The sequence below is a fragment of the Symphalangus syndactylus genome, chromosome X (genome assembly GCF_028878055.3).
Source record: "Symphalangus syndactylus isolate Jambi chromosome X, NHGRI_mSymSyn1-v2.1_pri, whole genome shotgun sequence".
NCBI lineage: Eukaryota > Metazoa > Chordata > Mammalia > Primates > Hylobatidae > Symphalangus > Symphalangus syndactylus.
In genome coordinates this window covers 135,934,877-135,955,297 of record NC_072447.2, presented here as the reverse complement: position 1 = coordinate 135,955,297, position 20,421 = coordinate 135,934,877, and the positions used below count along the sequence as shown (strand labels likewise).

Here is a 20,421-nt window from a genome sequence, read left to right as displayed (position 1 = left end):
AGGTTCTGATGAATTCACAGAGCCCTAATTAAACCCCACAGGGCAGTGTGCTCTCCAAACCTATGCTCCCTTCTCTTTAAAAGCACTCATTTGAGATTGGATTCCTCTTTACTATACCCCTAAACCAGCTTTTTGGAGGTACCTGGTCAGACTACTTTCTTCTTCTTCTTCTTTTTTCTTTTTTTGAGACAGGGTCTCACTCTGTCACCCAGGCTGGAGTGCAGTAGTATGGTCATGGCTCACTGCACCCTCAGTCTCTCAGGCTCAACGGATCCTCCAACATCAGCCTCCCGAGTAGCTTGGGACCACAGGTGCATGCCACCACGCCCAGCTAATTTTTTGTATTTTTTTTTTGTAGACACGGGGTTTCGCTATGCTGCCCAGGCTGGTCTCAAACTTCTGTGCTCCAGCGATCCACCTGCCTTGGCCTCCCAAAGTGTTGGAACTACAAGTGTGAGCCACCAAACCCAGCCCAGGATATTTTCTAAGAGTGGAAACTGAGGCCCAAAGAAGTGAGATGACTGTTCCAGGAGCAGTCTGGCCTGCTGCCTATGGTTGCTAGGCCTTGGCTTATTGTAGCTTTAAAAGCCCTGCATGAGCTGACTCTTCCATTTGTTGTCAGTGAAAAGTGGGAATTTTGGCTGGGCACAGTGGCCCACGCCTGTAATTCCAGCACTTTGGGAGGCCGAGGTGGGTGGATCACCTGTGGTCACAAGTTCGAGACCAGCCTGGCCAACAAGGCCAAATCCCGTCTCTACTAAAAATACAAAAAGTTGCCAGGCATGGTGGTGCGTGTCTGTAATCCCAGCTACTTGGGAGGTTGAGGCATGAGAATTGCTTGAACCCAGGAGGTGGAGGCTGCAGTGAGCCGAAAACATACCACTGCACTCCAGCCAGGGTGAGACTCCATCTCAAAAAAAAAAAGGGAATTTCACTGCTAGTGAAATGGTGGGAATCCTTCATCAGGAGAGGGTCGGTCATCGGGCTGCTTGTTCACAGGGTTGGGTCTACTATGAGCCCCATTCCAGTGCTTATCCTACCTTCTCAGCACATATTCATTTAGCATATACAGCACCCTGGCACCTCCTTTTTTTTAACTCCTTGAGCCCCATGTTTTGTTAGGCTAGAAAAATAAAACAGTGTTTTGTGGGGGAAAATAAATGACTATTGAGAGTGATGCATATAACACACCCAGCCTGTTTATAATATTAAAGCCTGAATTGCAGGACAGTGTTTTCATTAAGTAATGCTATTCATTCCGTTTGGAGAGACACATAAGAACAGAAACCAATCAACTCAGTAGTTTGCATGCCTTCGATCTTTGTGACAGAATTGCCTATTATTGAGAGTATGAACGTTTTCACAAAATGAGAGACAGCTAGAAAGCCAGGGTTGAAGAGAATGCTCAGGATGAGGGGAAGGCATCATCTATGCTTTCTAGAAAGAATGTCATGCTTTCTTTAATATGAAGTTTCCACTATTTCTGCTCTAATTTGAACAGGGTACCCTGCTGTCACCCTTGTAATATGGGCCCAGAACAATTGCAGCTGCTGCTGGCCTGGTGGGATCCAGTGATGCAAATGCCACAGAATGCAGGTAGGACCAGGTCTCAGTCATTCCCCCCGGGCTAAGGCCCTGAGTCTTTGGCAGTCCTTCAGCCTTTGAAGAAGACAGTAAAGGTAAACATGTGACAAGGAATGTCAGATCAGGAAAGTGCCCCTTGAATCACAAAGTCAACCTTGCCATCTCACAGATAAGGAAGTTGAGCCCAAAAGTGAGCAAGTGGCTTCGTCGGGGTTATATATATATATATATATATAGTTTCATTAGTGTCAGAGTCAAGACATGAGCCCAGGTCTCTGGACTCCCAGGCCAGTGCTCTTGCAACTACCTCCCACTGTTGTCTCAGATTACAGGAACCAAATGCATGTCTGGCCTTGTGCTGCTTAGCATGCAAGCCAGGCTGACCTTTATGCTCCCAGAATCATCAACCTTTTCATTGGAAAAACCATGGAAGGACGGTCCTGGGAAAATAATGAAAATCATACCACACCATAGAGACAACCAGAAGCCCTGCTCAGATGACAGAGTTCTCCTCACCTTCCAGGTACAGAATCCCAAATATATGTATACACAGCAACTCCAGTTGGTATTAGAATTAAGGAGATGGAAAACTGAAGACTTGACAGTTCGGCCAGTTCTCTTCCCCCCCTTTTTTTTGCCTCCCACCCCCAATCTCTCCCCAAAAAGCCAAAATCTAGAGCATTTGAACCTTTGTCATTCACTGCCTGAGAGGAACCGGCTCCTGGGAGCAGAGACCAGCCGAGATTACAAGAAGCCTCTTCAACATGCAGCCAAGGCCCAGCCTTGGCCTCAGGAGAACATGGCTCTCGGGACACACGTAGGAAAAATTCCCTGCTTCTCAGCAAAAAGCCTCTTCAATCCTGGAGGGATCTTCTGAGGTTTGTGGGACTCCCTGCTCCCCACAAAGACTGTTTTCTTATACTTCCAGGAGCCCTGATATATGAATTCCTGTATGAGAGATTCATTTCTTTGTTCCTCACAGCATGAGGGGGTGGAGGAAGGGCTTCTAAATGCAAAAATCCTAGTGACATATTATATCTCAGAAACTGAACTTTACAGCCCCACCTTGTCCCTCTTGCTCTGCAACTACCAAACTCACTGGCCCTTTCTTTGAAGGTTGGACTGTGAGTGTGTGTGCATGTGTGTGGACACGTTCCTTTTCACAACTCATATGAGTAAAACCTGACTTCCCCCCCCCACCGGACTGTTTACCACCTCCCCCTTCCCTCCACCCAAGGCACTTTCTTGTGTTCCAATGCCACTAATCCCTCTTACAGTAGAAACTCCGTAGTTTAGCTGCTGAGGGCTTGAATCTGTGACCCACCTGTTTCAGAAATATTTTCCTAGGGACCCACTGAATGCCATTACATACAAAGGTGGTGTAATGGCAGGGAATCTTTATGCGACATCATGAGGAGGGCCACCTATTGGGTAGGCTAAAGAGGTTGACCGCAGTTAGTGGCCAAGCAGAAGGCAGGGGCAGCTGGCAAGCAGAGCTCCGGGGCCACCTCCATAGCTTCCCACTACGCTGGCTCACACCCGAAGCTGCCCTCAGGGGGAGCAGGCCCAGGCCTACCAGCCTGGGCACCAGGGGAGCTCTTGGGGAAGCTGAGAGGTCAACCTTGTAAGTTACTGCATCTGGCTTCTTTGTACAAGTTCGTTGGGTTTTCAGAGTGTTCCTGGAGCCTCAGGACAGGAGATGCCTGGAGTGCTAGAAATTCAGGATTTCAAAATTCCACTATCCCTTATGTCCGCAGCTGGACAAAGGGTCCCTCACTGTCCTCAGTAGGTTTAGGGGCACGTAGAAGTCTAGCCAGGGCTGGGAATTCTAGGGGGTGGTAAGGACAGGGTGCACAGCCACAAAATTCCCCGAGAAGGGCCTGTTCCTTATTTGGCCTGTGACGAAGTTGGCACACTGAGCTTAGAGCAACAGGTAAACACAGCCTCACATTTGGAGTGGCCTAAAGGTTTTTACATTTCATCCCCACAGTGACTCAGTTTGTCAAAACAGAGGACATAATTGGTGCTATCTTACAGACAAGAAAACTGAAGCTCAGGAGGAGCAAGTGATTATCCCAGGCTGTCCAGTGACAGATTTCCCAGGACTTCTGGACTATTCTTAGGCTTGCCGCTTCATGGCACAGAACAGGAAAGGGATGGAGCAGAGCTCAGCAAGGGAGATACTGGGAGAGCCTGTCTCCAGGAGGGACATGCCCCCACCCCAGGACTCAGCTGGTGGTCCGCATTCTCCCACTCAGTGGCCCCAGTGCCAACAGCACTGCTCAGAAACACTGCTGCCAACCGGTGCCCCTTCTGCAGCAGTGGGACTGGAGGGAGTTGCACACTCAGTCATGGAAACACCAGTGTGCTGATGTACAGCAAGCCCCTTTGATCAATCAAATGGGGACAGACTGAGTCCTGAGTTCCCAGGGTCCTTTTCCTGAAGGGACATCCATTCTTTCCCTGTTAAACCTTGCATTCCTAGTCCAGCAGCAGAAAAGAGCCTTTCGGACACTGGAGCTTGAGGAAGATCTGTGCCTATTTATTAGAGAAGGTAGTTTTAGTATCAGGAAATAGGTGGATGGTGCTGGGTTTCTTGGGTTCAAACCCTGGGGCTCTGCTGTGTGACCTTGGGCATGTCCCTACCCCTCTCTGGGCCTCAGTTTCCTCATGTGTCACATTACCTTGGATTAGATGGTCTCACTCTGATGGAGTTTTTAGTTATGTATCCATTCATTCAACAAACCTTTTATGAGTCAAGCCTTCCTGCAGGCACAAGGTTTAGTACACAGGATTCAGCAAGAAGACAGTCTGTGCTCTAAAAAAGGTCAGATTCTCATTCTGTAATGCTTTTTGGTCATGCTGTCTTTTTATCATGCTGACTTACCTTTTCAGAAAATGCCCCCGCTTCCGCTGGAGAATGGAAATTGGCAAAGAGAGACGGAAAAGCTCCAATTTGCGCCTTTGCTATTTTAGGAGAGGTTGAAATTACGAGCCAAAGTGGAGTGATGCGCTAAGCGGAGTGACCTCCGTACTCCAAGAAAAGAGAAAACCCAGGTTCTCTGCTTGTGAAGTGGCTCGAGCTCTTAGGCGTGAGGCATTATTATATAAATTCAAGCTCGCTCGTGATCCTTAGTACCCTGAGTTGCCTGAAGGGGGGAATGGCACTGCCTGCGTGTGCAGTCCGGGCGTTCGAGCCGCCGCGGCAACCGGAGCGAGGAGCGCCCGCCCGCACCACCTGTCCCCGCCGGCATTCCAGAGTAGAGGCCGAATTGGCAGAGAGCCGGCCCGGGTCGGTCGCCGCCTCAGTTCGCGCGGGCCCTCCTAGGGGTGTGTCTCACGGATTCCACACCCGGCCGCTCCTGGACAAGCCCCGAAAGGCGTCTTCTTCCCTGGCGGGAGCCGCGTGCGCCCCGCTTTTCGTGCTGCTGTCCCGGGGCCGCCGCAGGCGGATGCACGTCCTCAGGCGACGCTGGGACCTGGGCTCCCTCTGCCGGGCCCTGCTCACTCGGGGCCTGGCCGCCCTGGGCCACTCGCTGAAGCACGTGCTCGGTGCGATCATCTCCAAGATTTTCGGCCCCCTGGCCAGGTACGTTCTAGGTGAAAGCGGGGTTCGCGCTCCCAGGCCAGGGTGCGAAGGTGCTGTACGGGGAGGGAAGGGAGCCGCGGGGGGTAGAGAAGGGCGTAAAGTTCCAGCTGGCCATTGGTGGCCGGGCTGGGGTCTCCGGAGGGGTGCGGCGCGCATTTGGCCACGCCGCGGCTCCGTCGCCACTTCCGCGGGCACCGGCAGCGCAGCGTCTCCGCTAGCAAGTCGGGCTGCCGGCCGGCTCATTACCCCAGGATAACTCTGAGCCCCCGGCTCCGAGCTCCCTCGAGGCCGGCTCCCGGGTGGGCAAGCGGGCGCGGGCGCGGGCAAAAGGAGGGCTTCGGGGCATGCGGGGAGAAACCCGGACAGAGGTGTGCGCTCCAAAGGGGATGGGGGCAGAAGAGCCCGGAGAGTCCGGCGGACGAAGCGGGATGGGGATGGGAGCCACCGAGAGTGGAGCGAGACACGCGGGGGCCCGGACTGGGGGCGTGAGTTGAGGAGTGGGGCGACTGGGCCCGGAGGGGTCCCACTGGGGCTAAACCCCGTGGAGGGGCTCCGGGGAGCTCCGGAGAGCTCTGGCGGGGGGAGGGGGCGAACGGCCCGCGGGAAGGAGTCGGGGTGGGGGTGTGTGTGTGCCGCAGAAGCCACAGCGCTGAGCCTGCCGGGAAGGAAGGAAGCGGGGAAGGGAGCTGCCGCCGCAGCCGCCGCCGCCGTGGAGTACTCGGTGCGGAGGGGAGGGGGATAGGGGCGCAGCGGCGGCTTCAGGGGAAGGGGGCGGTGCGGGGGCACGGCGAGCGCGGGCTGAGCTGCGGGATTGACGTAACGAGCTTGGGTTTCCCCCAGCGTCGGGAACATGGATGAGAAATCCAACAAGCTGCTGCTAGCTTTGGTGATGCTCTTCCTATTTGCCGTGATCGTCCTCCAATACGTGTGCCCCGGCACAGAATGCCAGCTCCTCCGCCTGCAGGCGTTCAGCTCTCCGGTGCCGGACCCGTACCGCTCGGAGGATGAGAGCTCCGCCAGGTTCGTGCCCCGCTACAATTTCACCCGCGGCGACCTCCTGCGCAAGGTAGACTTCGACATCAAGGGCGATGACCTGATCGTGTTCCTGCACATCCAGAAGACCGGGGGCACCACTTTCGGCCGCCACTTGGTGCGCAACATCCAGCTGGAGCAGCCGTGCGAGTGCCGCGTGGGTCAGAAGAAATGCACTTGCCACCGGCCGGGTAAGCGGGAGACCTGGCTCTTCTCCAGGTTCTCCACGGGCTGGAGCTGCGGGTTGCACGCCGACTGGACCGAGCTCACTAGCTGTGTGCCCTCCGTGGTGGACGGCAAGCGCGACGCCAGGCTGAGACCGTCCAGGTGAGTGCGCGCCTGTAGTCGAGCGGGACCCGGGCCTAGGCGGGCGGAGGGCTGGGAGGCGCGGCTGGCCCAAGCCGGCGACCTAGCGCGCACCCTGGCGCCCGGGCGTTTGCACCCCGGCTGGGCAGGTGCTGGGCGCCCAGTAGCGCACGTTCGCCGCGCTGTGGCGGCCACAGAAAGGCTTTCCGCACCGGCCCCGGACTGACCGTCTGTCTGTCCGCAGGGTGGCCTGCGTGATGGTTGGGAGAGCGTGCGGGGGAGGCGGCCGAGCGGCCCGGAACGAGCGCTCCACTGGCCGCTGAGACGGGGCATCGCGCTCAGTCTCCGCACTGGAGAACCCTAAAGAGCCGCGCTCTCCGTGCAGCGTGTCTGGATCCCTCCTTTCTTCTACTCTGCACCCGGGTTCCGAAGTCTCCTTTCAGCGCGCTCTTCCTCCTTTCGGCGCCCGCATTCTTCCCTCCCCCCCTTTTCCCTCTACCCCGCTTCGTCTATTTGCCTTGTTCTCCCTCTTTCTCTCTTGTGCCCTAGATCTTGTCTGCTCCTGTTTGCTCGCTGTTCCTTCTTTTCATTCCCCTCTCTCGCTTTTATTCTTTTTCTCTCTTACCCTTTCTGTTTTTCTTTTCTTGCCGGACTTTTTCACCTCTCTCCTTCCCCGCTCTGGCTCTGCTCTTCCCGGGCGACTGGGTGTCCCTCTGTCTCTATTTTCCGACATCCAAGGAGAGCTCATGGTTCCCAGGCTTGCTTATCACTACTGGCTGCATGAGAGGCATCCGTGGCTCTTTGGGAGTGCCGGGTGCACCCCGCGGACCGAAGAGCGGGCTGGGATGGTGCCCTGGACCCCATGTGGGGTTCAGCCACCAGGAGCCTCTCCTGATTTACAAAAAATATTTTAAAAGCCCGAGCCCCGGCATGGGGCGCTGCCAGCCCATGTTCTGTGAGCCTGGGCTGATGCGGTAAAAGCTGATTTATTAATAGTCTGTAGCCAGAAGCAAGGGTATTTTCCTCCCTCCAAATGCGATGTCCAGTTGCTAGAGGTCATGCAGTACTGTAAAGTGGGTGGTGGTGGGGTGGGGGAAGTGAGTGCTTGGGGTGCAGTTAGTCCAGCCAGGGCTACTGTTTCACAAGTCTCCTTAAAACAAATCTGGGCTGAAGCAGGGAGTCCAGGGGGTGCACAAGGTGAGTTTCATGGCCTGGAGGCCTCTGGATGGGGTCTCTGGGCCGGCAAGGACATGTCTGCGTTCCGTCCTCCCTCGCGCCCCGGGCACTTGGTACCCTGGACAAGGGGATGCTTTGCAGGTGACTGTTAGAACGCAACGACCAGTGTGGATTTTTCTGTCCAACTGCAGCAAATAGAGCCCTAGAGCCCTCTGACTTTCAGATTACAATTGAGATTTAGGGGGAACATCATCCCCTGGCTCTCGTCTTCACTCTCTCTTCTCTCGGTTTACAGTGTCCTTTCTCAAATGCTGGAATTGTGGCAGAATCTGCCAGACTTGTATTTCCTTTGCAATACTAACAGATTTTTTCTTCCACCCCAAGAAAACCTTAGCCCCAGGACCTCAATCCGTTGGTACAATTGTGTAAGTCATTGTCACAACAATATTCTGGTGTTTAATAAGTTCCCAAACAATTTGGGCAATATTGAAAAGAATTTCTCATACTGACAGACCTTGTAGGTGTAGCGAGAGGTGGTAATATTTAAAAAGCTCTTCTGGGCAAAAGTAGAATTCCACAGCCACGACTATAGCAGAGATGTGAAAACAAGGTCTTGTCTGGAGTTCCATGGGGCACATGTGCCTTTACTGATCCTTTTGAACACGTAGGTCACGGTATGATGTCTATAAACACACATTATTAATGTGGTCTAGATTATCTGTTTGGTGGCTACTGTCCTCTGGCAGATTCCTTCCCGCATTCTCCAGAAGATAACCAGAACCCCTCAAAGCCTCTTGGATTGTCCCAAATTGAAGCAAAATTATTTGAAATGACATAGAATTTTCTTGGTTATTAAAAGGGTGATACCACAGTAGCATCTAGTCTAATCAAAGAACAACCACGTTCTAAAAAGTCACAGTTACTGGATTTTACGGTGTTTGCAAAAATGAAATAAAATTTGCTAGAGAAATGCATTGCTACCTCAAGGGCACCTTTTTATTTCATTCATTCCTGCCCACCTCCAGAAATACTCACTTTGAAGAACAGGGATAGCCTAGGGGTTCCAGAATTTCCCTGGATGTTGACAGATCCCCTAGGGGGTTGCAGGACCAGTTCTGTGAGTTCTGATAATCTGTAAGAGCTAAGGTGTGCGTGTGTGTGTGAATGAGAGAGTGTGTGTATATGACTGTTCTATGTGTCTGTGCAAGGCGAAAATTTAGAGGTAAAGGCAGCTGCATCGATGGTGAAATGTGGGGGTGAGAAGCTGGTGTCTGGAAATGGGAGAGTCTGCTTTTGGGAGTTCCTGTGTCAAACAGCCTCTCTGTGCCAGCTGGTGGTCTCTGTGCTCCTCTCAACTAAGGGGAACAATAGTTCCACCTTTCTGGCCTGGGAGTTCAGACAGCTGAGCCTTAGTTCTACGCCAGCCACTAACCAGCCATGTGACCCTCGACCAGATCCTGTGTAGAGAGTGCACTCCAGTTTATGATAAGCATTCATATCCCTTATCTCTGGTATTCCTCTGTAAACTTGCACCATCTTCAGCAAGAGGCCAGAGTGGACAAAAGGATCCCCATTTATCAGATGAGAATGAAGCCCAAAAAGGCTAAAGGGCTTCCCCCGGGTCACTGAGTTTTTTTAGCGGCACAGCAGGAATCTGACTCCACTTCTGTCTGACTCCACAACCCTTGCTCTGTTGACTGCACCTTGATGAACAAGGGTTTTTTGCAAAACCACAGTGAGGTCTTGAGTTAGTCATTCCCACAAAGTGAATGAACACAATAAATGTTGGCTGTTGTTGTTATCACCTACATCATTATCGTCGTCAGTCATTTTACAACATGTGAGTTTGGATGAGTTTTTTGGGCCAGGTTACCACACCCATTGGGAGAAGAACGGATTTCTACATCCCTAAGGCTTTCTATTCACTGGGGATAGGTTTTGTGGCTAGATTGCAGAGGGGTCTTTCATTGCCATGTTGGGAATCCCTGCAAAGCTGAGCAGGATGGGAGCGGGCTGAGGCCTGGTTGGATGAGCTTCAGTAGGAGCCTTCAGCTGCGACAGGAACCACCTACTGACTCACAGCCATTCATCCACATTAGGGGGGGTATCAGAGGCTATTGTGGCTGCAAGCCAAGACTCTGAATCCTGCTTCCAGTGCTACATTTGGGATGCTTCTCTGCCTCCGCGGATGGTTAAGTGCTTGGGTGATATATAACTGAATAGAAACGACCGTGATCACGTTGCCTGGAGAGGACAAAGAGAGAGAGAGAGAGAGTGTGTGTGTTTGGCTGGTGAAAGGCTCAAGTTGTTTATTAAGAATAATATTTCTTTAGAAAAATCAGAAATTGGATTTCATCCATCTGTCTGCCAGTATGTTGTTTGCAGTCACTCAGGGTCCTGCTCATTTTAGAATTTCTGAGACCATTTTTGAAAGTGTATCCAAACATTGTTGCTCACAAGCTGTTAAAAGTCCCAAATTCTGCAGGCTTTTCTCAGGCCAAATTTCCTCTGTTTGTAGCCAACTCTAGTGTGCCATTTGTTCTGTAGGGGGAATTCAGAACTGGGCCCAAAGAAATAGCACTAGTCCCCTTCTTCGTCACTAGGTATCATGCTGGCCGGCATGCACAGAATGGGGTTGAGAGGTCAGGGTCCATGGCTATACAAGTCAAAGAATCTGATCATATTCATGTTGTACCCTAGACTTTTAGCATCTCTAAAATTTTCAGTTTGGATGAGTGATTGGGCCAGGGTTACCACACCCATTGGGAGAAGAACAGATTTCTACATCCCTAAGGTGTTTTATTCACCAGGGGTAGGTCTTGTTGCTAGATTGCTGAGGGGCCTTTCATTGCCATGTTGGGAATCCCTGCAAAGCTGAGCAGGATGGGAGCAATCTGAGGCATCTGGAAGAGTAATTAATTATCATCTCGAATCCAGTAGCATATCATTGATGGGAAAGGACTAAAAAGTGTTTGTTTAGATGGAGAAAAGCTTTTTTTGGTCATTCTATTTTTCTTTTTTTAAATTGTGGAAAAAGCTTTCTTTTCTTTCCATTTGTTTTTAAAAGGTGGCTCTATTTTGAAAGAGCTGTAACTATAGAGTGTGTGTACCTGATCATGCCTCACAAGCCCACGCTTTCCCTCTTTCTCTTCCTTGATTTTGCAGTGAGGCAAAATGACACAACAGGCTTGTGGTATAGGCTGAGGCATTAAGCAGAATGAACTGTTACAGCCAGTAGTCAGTACTGGTCGTGTGGTTCATCACGCTCTAAGCTGTTGGGCTCTCAGTTTTACTTAGCTGAGGATACATTTCTTCAGCTGTCTTTGAGAGCTGTGGTACCATCTTAGCTATTTCATAGAAGAGGGGGAGAAATCTACCATTGCAATATCTGTAGAATGCCAGTAGTATTAATTAGCATCTTTGCATGGATGTCAAACATGGTGTTGGAGTCCTTACAAAGCTTTAAGTTCTCAGGTAGTACAAAAGGCTATTCAGAATTAACATCACTTACTAATAATTTTAGATCTGTGCTATGTGACAATTAAAATGCTAGAGCTTGTCTTTCATGGATGTCAGTCATCAACTGAGGTAGTATGTAATGACATTAAAAGAATAGCCATCCGTTTTTTTCTGTCATTCATTAAACAAGATTTTGTGAAACTGTTCATTATAGTGCAGGGAAGAGACATCATTCTCTGTCTCACAGAGCTTATGGTAGAACAGAACAATTTGGTACTTTAGATATTTAACTAAAAAATAGATTTTGTTTGAAAACAATTTGAAAATCAATAATGTCTTTAAAATGTCATACATTTACCAGAATATACAAAAAATAAAGAAAAGTCCATCTGTTATGTTGTAGTTTGGGTCTAATCGGCAAAGCAGATGGAGTAACTATTATGTCTCTCGCATGGTGCTAGCAGTTGTGGGGCGATTAGAGCCAAGATGAAACCAAAAAAGCCAAGATAACCATCTTCAGCCTCAAGTCTATAAAGATTAGCATATGAAGTGCAGGACTATGTAATGTAGACAGGTGCTGGGAGAGGAAATTTAGATTTTGGACAAGCCCTTTTCCCTCCCTTGGTCTCAGTGTCTTATCTATAAAATGGGAGATTTAAATGAGATGCTTTCCAGGGCCCTTTCCTTTCTAAAATATGAGGAACAGGCCAGAAAAAGGAGACATCCTTTTGAGAAGGCCTCTAGGAGTAGGAGAGTTGTATTAAGAAGAAAGGAGGCATTGTGGGTGGGCATGGAGTCCTCATGACCTTTTGAGCTCCAGCAACCTCACCTAGGCAGGTCTGGCCAGACCTGAAAGGTTCATGCTTGGAGAAATAATGGTTAGGGAAGTAGATGGGGTTAGGCTCCACTGTGGAGGACTTGAATGGCAATGAGGAACCCCAGCAAATATGGGAAGCTCTTGGATGGAAAGAGTGCAAAAACACCATGGAAGTAAATAAAGGTCGGAGTCTAGGTAAAGCTATCTCCCTGATATCTAGTCTGGAATGTAGGTGGTACCAGCCACCAAAACAGAGAGGTTGAGAAGGGGATCTAGTTTGGGCTGGAGAGTACTAAGAAGTCATGACTGGTTCCCGTTGCCTAGATTTCTAGTGGACAGGCCTTATAAGGAGGTGACAACTGGGGCTCTGGGGCAGGTTAGGGCTCTGTCATACATTATATGTGGGAATCTGTGGACCCAGTTAATCTGAATTCACAATTAGCATTGTTATTTAAATGATAGCTGCAATTCACATATGGGACTCTTAGCCAAGGAAAAGGATGTTTGAATAAAGGAAAAAAGATCAATAGTTATGATTACATAAGAATAAGATATGCTTATCTGTCAAAAAAAGCCAAAATGAAAAGGTTTCAAACTGGTAGTAATATGCACAATTACAACAGACACAAAGTTGAAATCTTTACTGTACAAATAACTCTCATGAGCTGATTAGAGAATCAAAGGACGTGACCAGACAATTTACAACATAGGACCCCCAAACTAGTTTGCAGACATGGAAAAACTTTTATTTCACTGGTACTAAAGAAATGCACATTTAAACATAGAATACTTTTTTTGCCTCTGTAACCCTGATTAAAACAAACAAACTAACAAAGCAAAACCCAACATATATCACCACCAAACAAAAAAGGTAGACAGTGCTGACAAGGGCATGGTAAATATCAAAATTCTCATACATTGTCAGTGGGAATGTAACTTGAATGACCTTTTTGGAAATAAATTAAATAGTGTAAACACAGAATATAAAAATATTTATTTCTATGACCCATAATTTGTTTTCCGGGATTTTGCAGAAAAACATACTTTTATACATGCTTTCATTCATTCACTCATTTATTTATTGATTCATCAAATATTTATTGAGTATCTGCTATCCCTGTGCTATATGCTGGGGTTACCGGGAAGAACCAGGTAGATGTGGTCCCTGCCTTCATAGGAATGGGAAAGATAGACAGAAAACAAATTATCAATTACTTAAAATTATATGAAGTGCCATGGGGGAAAAGTACAGGATGCTATGAGAACACATACTAGGAGGCTAACTGGAGTTACTATAAGTGCACCAAATTGGAAACAATCTGAACATCCACATGGAGAAGAATGGTTCAAGAAATCTCAGTACATCCACTTGAAGGATTATTACAAAACCACTTAAATGTCCTTTGATAGAGCATGGAAAATTGCTAGTGATTTAATGCTAAGAGAAAAAGAGATAGAAAATTATGGACCCAGTACGACTACAATTACGTTAAAGAAAAAAAGAGAGTGAGTGAGCGAGCGAGAGAAATCATCTCCTACCTCTCCCAAATCTAAGCATGAAAGACAGAAACTGGACGAAAAAAATAATAGAATATTAGTAGATCTATTAGTGATTTATTTTCTTATTCTGCTTTTCTGAAGGTTTTGAATTTTCTTTATGAGTCTACATTACTTATAACAATAAGCATTAACAATTTTTAAAATAATGTTTTACTAAGCTGTGATTAATTACACACAGGTCTACGTTTTTGGTTCCTGGCTGGTTATTTCATTAGCCTCTTGATATCCTGGGAGCCCTTAATGAGGAGAGTAGCCTCAGCCCTAATAAACCCTCACCCTGAAAGGCAGAGGTGATGAGTCAGACATTGGCTGCTGATTTTCGATAACTGGCTGTTATCATATTCCCACACAATGCATGGAACTCTTTTTATACCAGTATGGTATAGAGCTACTTGAATGAATTGCTATTGTTTCCTCCTCATTTATAAATTATAAATTTTAATTTATAAATTATATGGAACAGGAAGTTAATGGTGGTACACAGTTGGAAATATAAAGCTTATTCTGCTCAGCCAGAGCCATCCGAGGTAGTCTGGACTTTGGATCTCCATGAGCTTCTTTCTTAGTGAGTTGACACCAGGGCTGATGGTCTGGCTGGAAGAGTTAAAATCTTGGGGTTGGTAAAGGGCTAAAGTTCTATACATCCATAACTGGGAGCTTTGATCAGTTAGTGTATATGTTGCTCTCGTCCAGCAGAAAAGGAGAGTTCACTTTGCTAAGCAGCCCCCTCCTAGAGAAGTTTCACTGCATAAGAGTATTACCCCCAGTTAACCATAAATAAAGTTGATTAGAAATGTCATTGTCCAACTATTCCAATATCTGAGGGACCACTCTATACACATATAGTGAGGTGCATAATCTTATTGTTGAAACTCCACTGAAACTACACCATAGGTACAAGTTGTTTTGACAGTGTAAAGAACATGCTTCACAGTTGAAAAGCTAATATTGACGTTCTGTGACACATGAAATGAGGTATTTAGTCACCGAGTTTAAAAAGAGATGTATGGATGGGAATTTCCCCCTTTCCATTAAAGGATAATGAATAATCCATTTAATGGCATATGTCCTCTAAAACAATGTCCTTGTAAGCTTAGATAAATATTTGTCTAAACTTTAGTAAAATATTTATTGGCAAAAGAGCTTTTCTCATTTTACTAGGTATTGAACTTTGTATTCAGTTGGTCTTATTGCATCCCATTTGTTATTTCTGCCATTTTGCCTCCAAAAACTGTGTTGAAGACTTTGACACATTTCAGAGCATTACACTAAATAAATCTGTCTTGCACATTCCACTGTGCTTTTTCTGGAATATTATAAATATTCAAATATAGGCACACATGCAGATTCAAAATACAATTTAATACATGCAAATTGTGCATAAATTCCATATTTATAACTTGGCAATAGTTTCGAACTTGTTATCCTATGATATAAATGTATCAAATAGGAGCTCATGGGAATTATCAATAAATGTATTTTTCTGATTAAACTGTGGGCTCTTTTTCAGTCACAATTTAAGCTTCAATTCTGAGTTATATTATAAGAGAATAATTTGCACTTCATTTACTCTGGATTGTCAAGAATCTTGTTCTTCCCCAATGTAAGTGTCTGCAAAGAGGACTTCTTATTCAGTTTGATTGCTTTTTAAATTTTACTAGTGGAGATGCCCTAGTGAGTCTGAGAGAATTGGTCTGTTTCTTGTGAAGAGTTTAATTCTAATGAGTTGCTTCTATGCACTGTTCTGTGCGAATACAGAGCAATTGAAATGTGCAATGTATTGATTTACCTCAAATGGATTAGGCCTGGGTGCACCATTCCTTGCATTAATTGACTTTCTCCCATAACTGTGCTAATAGCTGCAAATCTTCAGTATAGTATTAGCTTCAGTTTACTCATAAAGATCCTCGGGTTTTTGCTAACTTACTACAGGAGAGTCAATGCAAGCAAAGAGTATTTAGAAATTGACCAGGGTGACCAAGTTACATCATACAACCCAGAAATACTTTTAAAGGGCTCTTTGATCATGGCAGCCAACTCTTCAGTTATTACAATAAATAGGAGTTGACTAAACTCACCAGTTAAGACCTAGATTATCACAATGGATGAAAATAAAAAATCCAACTATATGCTGGTATAAGAAACAAAGGTAAAACGTAAGAACATAAAGCACACAAAAAGGATTGGAATAGGTACACTACGCAAACACTAGCCAGAAGTAAACTGATGTGGCTATGTTGATATCAGACAAAACAGACTTTAAGGTAGAACCATTATTGGGGATAAACAGGATCACTGTGTAATGATTAACAGTTCAGTTTTTTTTTCAGATAACAATTCTAAACTTGCATATGCTTAATACCATAAGTTTGAAACATATAAAGCAAAAGTTGGCAGAGCTAAAAGCAGAAATTATAAAATCTGATTTTTTTTCAGAAATTTATAGGTAAAATGAACAAAAAATGGATAAGGATACAGAGGATTTGAACAACATGATTAACAAACTCAATATAATGGGGGTATATATATATATATATATATACACACACATATACATATACATCTAAAATACCCACATACACACACATACACGCACACACACACACACATATATAAAATCTGCACCCAATTGGAAGAGTACACACTCAAGTGCATATGGAACACTTTTGAAAATAGTCGATATACTGAGCCCTAAAATTAGTCTTGAAAAACTTCAGTGAATGAATTATCTTGTAGACCATACTATCTGATCATATGCAGTGCTTAAACATTGGGTGTTGTGTTATACCTGAGTGCATGTGAAGGAACGTTACTAGTTTGCTATATTTGTAAGTATTACCAATCCTTCACCGACCACATAATGTTTCTTAATTGGCATACAAAAATGAAGAACTCCGAGACTTAAGTAGTTTGACCCAGGTAACTTGGCCTGATTTTCCATGAAGATCTATTACTATTTTGGGGTACATACTGAGCCAGGTCCTGTGCAAGGAGCATATTATATATTTTCTCATTTAATTCTCACAACAACCCTCTGAGATAGATTTTTTTATATATACTTTAAGTTCTAGGGTACATGTGCACAACGTGCTGGTTTATTACATATGTATACATGTGCCATGTTGGTGTGCTGCACCCATTAAATAATCATTTACATTAGGTATATCTCCTAATGCTATCCCTCCCACCTCCCCTCACCCCACGACAGGCCCCAGTGTGTGATGTTACCCACGCTGTGTCCAAGTGTTGTCACTGTTCAATTCCCACCTATGAGTGAGAACATGTGGTGTTTGGTTTTCTGTCCTTGCGATAGTTTGCTGAGAATGATGGTTTCCAGCTTCATCCATGTTCCTGCAAAGGACACGAACTCATCCTTTTTATGGCTGCATAGTATTCCATGGTGTATATGTGCCACATTTTCTTAATCCAGTCTATCAATGATGGACTTTTGGGTTGGTTCCAAGTCTTTGCTATTGTGAATAGTGTTGCAATAAACATATGTGTGCATGTGTCTTTATAGCAGCATGATTTATAATCCTTTGGGTATATACCCAGTAATGGGATGGCTGGGTCAAACAGTATTTCTAGTTCTAGATCCTTGAGGAATCACCACACCGTCTTCCACAATGGTTGAACTAGTTTACAGACCCACCAACAATGTAAAAGTGTTCCTATTTCTACACATCCTCTCCAATACCTGTTGTTGCCTGACATTTTAATGATCGCCATTCTAACTGGTGTGAGATGGTAGCTCATTGTGGTTTTGATTTGCATTTCTCTGATGGCCAGTGATGATGAGCATTTTTTCATGTGTTTTTTGGCTGCATAAATTTCTTCTTTTGAGAAATGTCTGTTCATATCCTTTGCCCACTTTTTGATGGGGTTGTTTTTTTCTTGTAAATTTGTTTGAGTTCTTTGTAGATTCTGGATATTAGCCCTTTGTCAGATGGGTAGATTGCAAAAATTTTCTCCCATTCTGTAGGTTGCCTGTTCACTCTGATGGTAGTTTCTTTTGCTGCGCAGAAGCCCTTTAGTTTAATTAGATCCCGTTTGTCAATTTTGGCTTTTGTTGCCATTGCTTTTGGTGTTTTAGACATGAAGTCCTTGCCCATGCCTATGTCCTGAATGGTATTGCCTAGGTTTTCTTCTAGGGTTTTTATGGTTTTAGGTCAAACATTTAAGTCTTTAATCCATCTTGAATTAATTTTTGTACAAGGTGTAAGGAAGGGATCCAGTTTCAGCTTTCTACATATGGCTAGCCAGTTTTCCCAACACCATTTATTAAATAGGGAATCCTTTCCCCATTTCTTGTTTTTGTCAGGTTTGTCAAAGATCAGATGTTTATAGATGTGTGGTATTATTTCTGAGGGCTCTGTTCTGTTCCATTGATCTATATCTCTGTTTTGGTACCAGTACCATGCTGTTTTGTTACTGTAGCCTTGTAGAATAGTTTGAAGTCAGGTAGCGTGATGCCTCCAGCCTTACTTTTTTGGCTTAGGATTGACTTGGCAATGCAGGCTCTTTTTTGGTTCCATATGAACTTTAAAGTAGTTTTTTCCAATTCTGTGAAGAAAGTCATTGGTAGCTTGATGGGGATGGCATTGAATCTACAAATTACCTTGGGCAGTATGGCCATTTTCACGATATTGATTCTTCCAACCCATGAGCATGGAATGTTCTTCCATTTGTTTGTATCCTCTTTTATTTCATTGAGCAGTGGTTTGTAGTTCTCCTTGAAGAGGTCCTTCACATCCCTTGTAAGTTGGATTCCTAGGTATTTTATTCTCTTTGAAGCAATTGTGAATGGGAGTTTACTCATGATTTGGCTCTCTTGTTTGTCTGTTATTGGTGTATAAGAATGCTTGTGATTTTTGCACATTGATTTTATATCCTGAGACTTTGCTGAAGTTGCTTATCAGGTTAAGGAGGTTTTGGGCTGAGACGATGGGGTTTTCTAAATATACAATCATGTCATCTGCAAACAGGGACAATTTGACTTCCTCTTTTCCTAATTGAATACCCTTTATTTCTTTCTCCTGCCTGATTGCCCTGGCCAGAACTTCCAACACTATGTTGAATAGGAGTGGTGAGAGAGGGCATCCCTGTCTTGTGCCAGTTTTCAAAGGGAATACTTCCAGTTTTTGCCCATTCAGTATGATATTGGCTGTGGGTTTGTCATAAATAGCTCTTATTATTTTGAGATACGTCCCATCGATACCGAATTTATTGAGAGTTTTTAGCATGAAGGGCTGTTGAATTTTGTCCAAGGCCTTTTCTGCATCTGTTGAGATAATCATGTGGTTTTTGTCTTTGGTTCTGTTTATATGCTGGATTACATTTATTGATTTGCAGATGTTGAACCAGCCTTGCATCCCAGGGATGAAGCCCACTTGATCATGATGGATAAGCTTTTTGATGTGCTGCTGGATTCGGTTTGCCAGTATTTTATTGAGGATTTTTGCATGAATGTTCATCAGGGATATTGGTCTAAAATTCTCTTTTTTTGTTGTGTCTCTGCCAGGCTTTGGTATCAGGATGATGCTGGCCTCATAAAATGAGTTAGGGAGGAGTCCCTCTTTTTCTATTCATTGAAATAGTTTCAGAAGGAATGGTACCAGCTCCTCTTTGTACCTCTGAGGTAGATGTTTTAAAACCCCATTTAAAGATGAGAAAACAGAGAACTGGACAAGATACATAACCTGCTAAATCTTCACAGCTATGCAGTATTGGAGCTGGCATTTAAAATCAACTGGGATATTTGGCCTGTCTGGTATATTTTAATGTCTACTAAATTCTCAGACAAATCTCTAAAAACCCTTCTCTTTTCTGTGGCTATGTCTATACAAGCTAAGTGGAATGGAGACCTGAAGTAACTATCTGGAGATACCAAGATCCAACATATTAGCCTGTTTTTAAAAAACACCTTTTAAAAATTTAATAAAAGTCACTCTTTCAAGGTGAACTCTGCAGCTCTTTTTTCCCTTCTTAAAGATTTAGATGCGCAAGTTATTTCAAATGCTTTTTACATTTAACATTTACACATAAGTATGATGTTTTAATGGAAATAAAAAAAGACACTAGAGAAAAGATTCAGGTTTTCTTTTTTCAAATAAGAAAAATGAGGACCTTAGCTGTATTTTAATTTCTACCCCCTTGTAGACTGCATTTTTGGTACATACACTATGCAAAATTTGTAAGAGGCCAAAGAATCTTTCTCCTTGTAGAATGTTGGCATTTGTCTCACTAGCAGTTAGTTGCATTGCTTTGACCAATTGTGACCTGTTTCTATAAATGACCATTGCTTTTTGCTGCATTTGGTTAGTGTAGACACAGCCTTTAGAGGGTAATATAAATGAGTTCAGGCAGGGCATCTCTTGTAATCTGGGAACAGAGGAGCCAGTGAAATAAAGATGTTTTCTTTCAAAAACCAAGGGAGAAGTCCCAGATGAAATGAATCCTGAAGCCTATTCTTATTTTGGGGGCTCATCGTGAAGATAATAAGAATCCATTTTGTTGCTGAAATAACCAAATAAGAGTAGCACATTCCCATAGGAGTGACCATTCTCTTCCTTTTGGAAGAGGCAGCTTTAGAAAAGTGCCATTATGCAAAGCTGAAGGCCATAAAAAAGTGCCATTAAAGAGAATGCAAATTAGCATGGGCCTACCAGCCTGGCAGGCATTATTAATGTTGGAGGCAAAGAAATTAGGTTGAAGGTATGGAACAACCATAAAAAAACAACCAGAGGCCAGTGTGACCTTGGGCTGATGGCCACTTCAGCTGATGCCTCATGGCTGAGACTTTGCTAAGTGGAAGATTAACTGACAAAACAGCTTGAGGGTTGACGAACTATTTGAGCTCATTGCCAGATACTCTAGAGGCAAAAATACTTATTTTTGT

At 45.0% G+C, this 20,421-nt stretch overlaps 1 protein-coding gene across 5 annotated transcripts in view; it reads left to right on the top strand.

Annotated features, from left to right (window-relative positions):
- Positions 1–4,479: 4,479 nt before the first annotated feature.
- HS6ST2 (heparan sulfate 6-O-sulfotransferase 2) overlaps positions 4,480–20,421 on the top strand; it is a 330,457-nt gene continuing 314,515 nt past the window's right edge. For 2 of the 5 annotated variants that reach the window (XM_055268302.2, XM_055268300.2), the window contains exons 1-2: positions 4,480–5,173; positions 6,014–6,532. In XM_055268302.2, coding sequence (XP_055124277.1) covers positions 4,746–5,173; positions 6,014–6,532 — 947 coding nt within the window. In that variant the 5' untranslated portion in view covers positions 4,480–4,745. Of the gene's footprint in view, positions 5,174–5,365; positions 5,473–5,854; positions 5,895–6,013; positions 6,533–20,421 lie in introns of those variants that run through there. The other 3 variants (XM_063635356.1, XM_063635357.1, XM_055268303.2) reach the window with 3 other exon arrangements.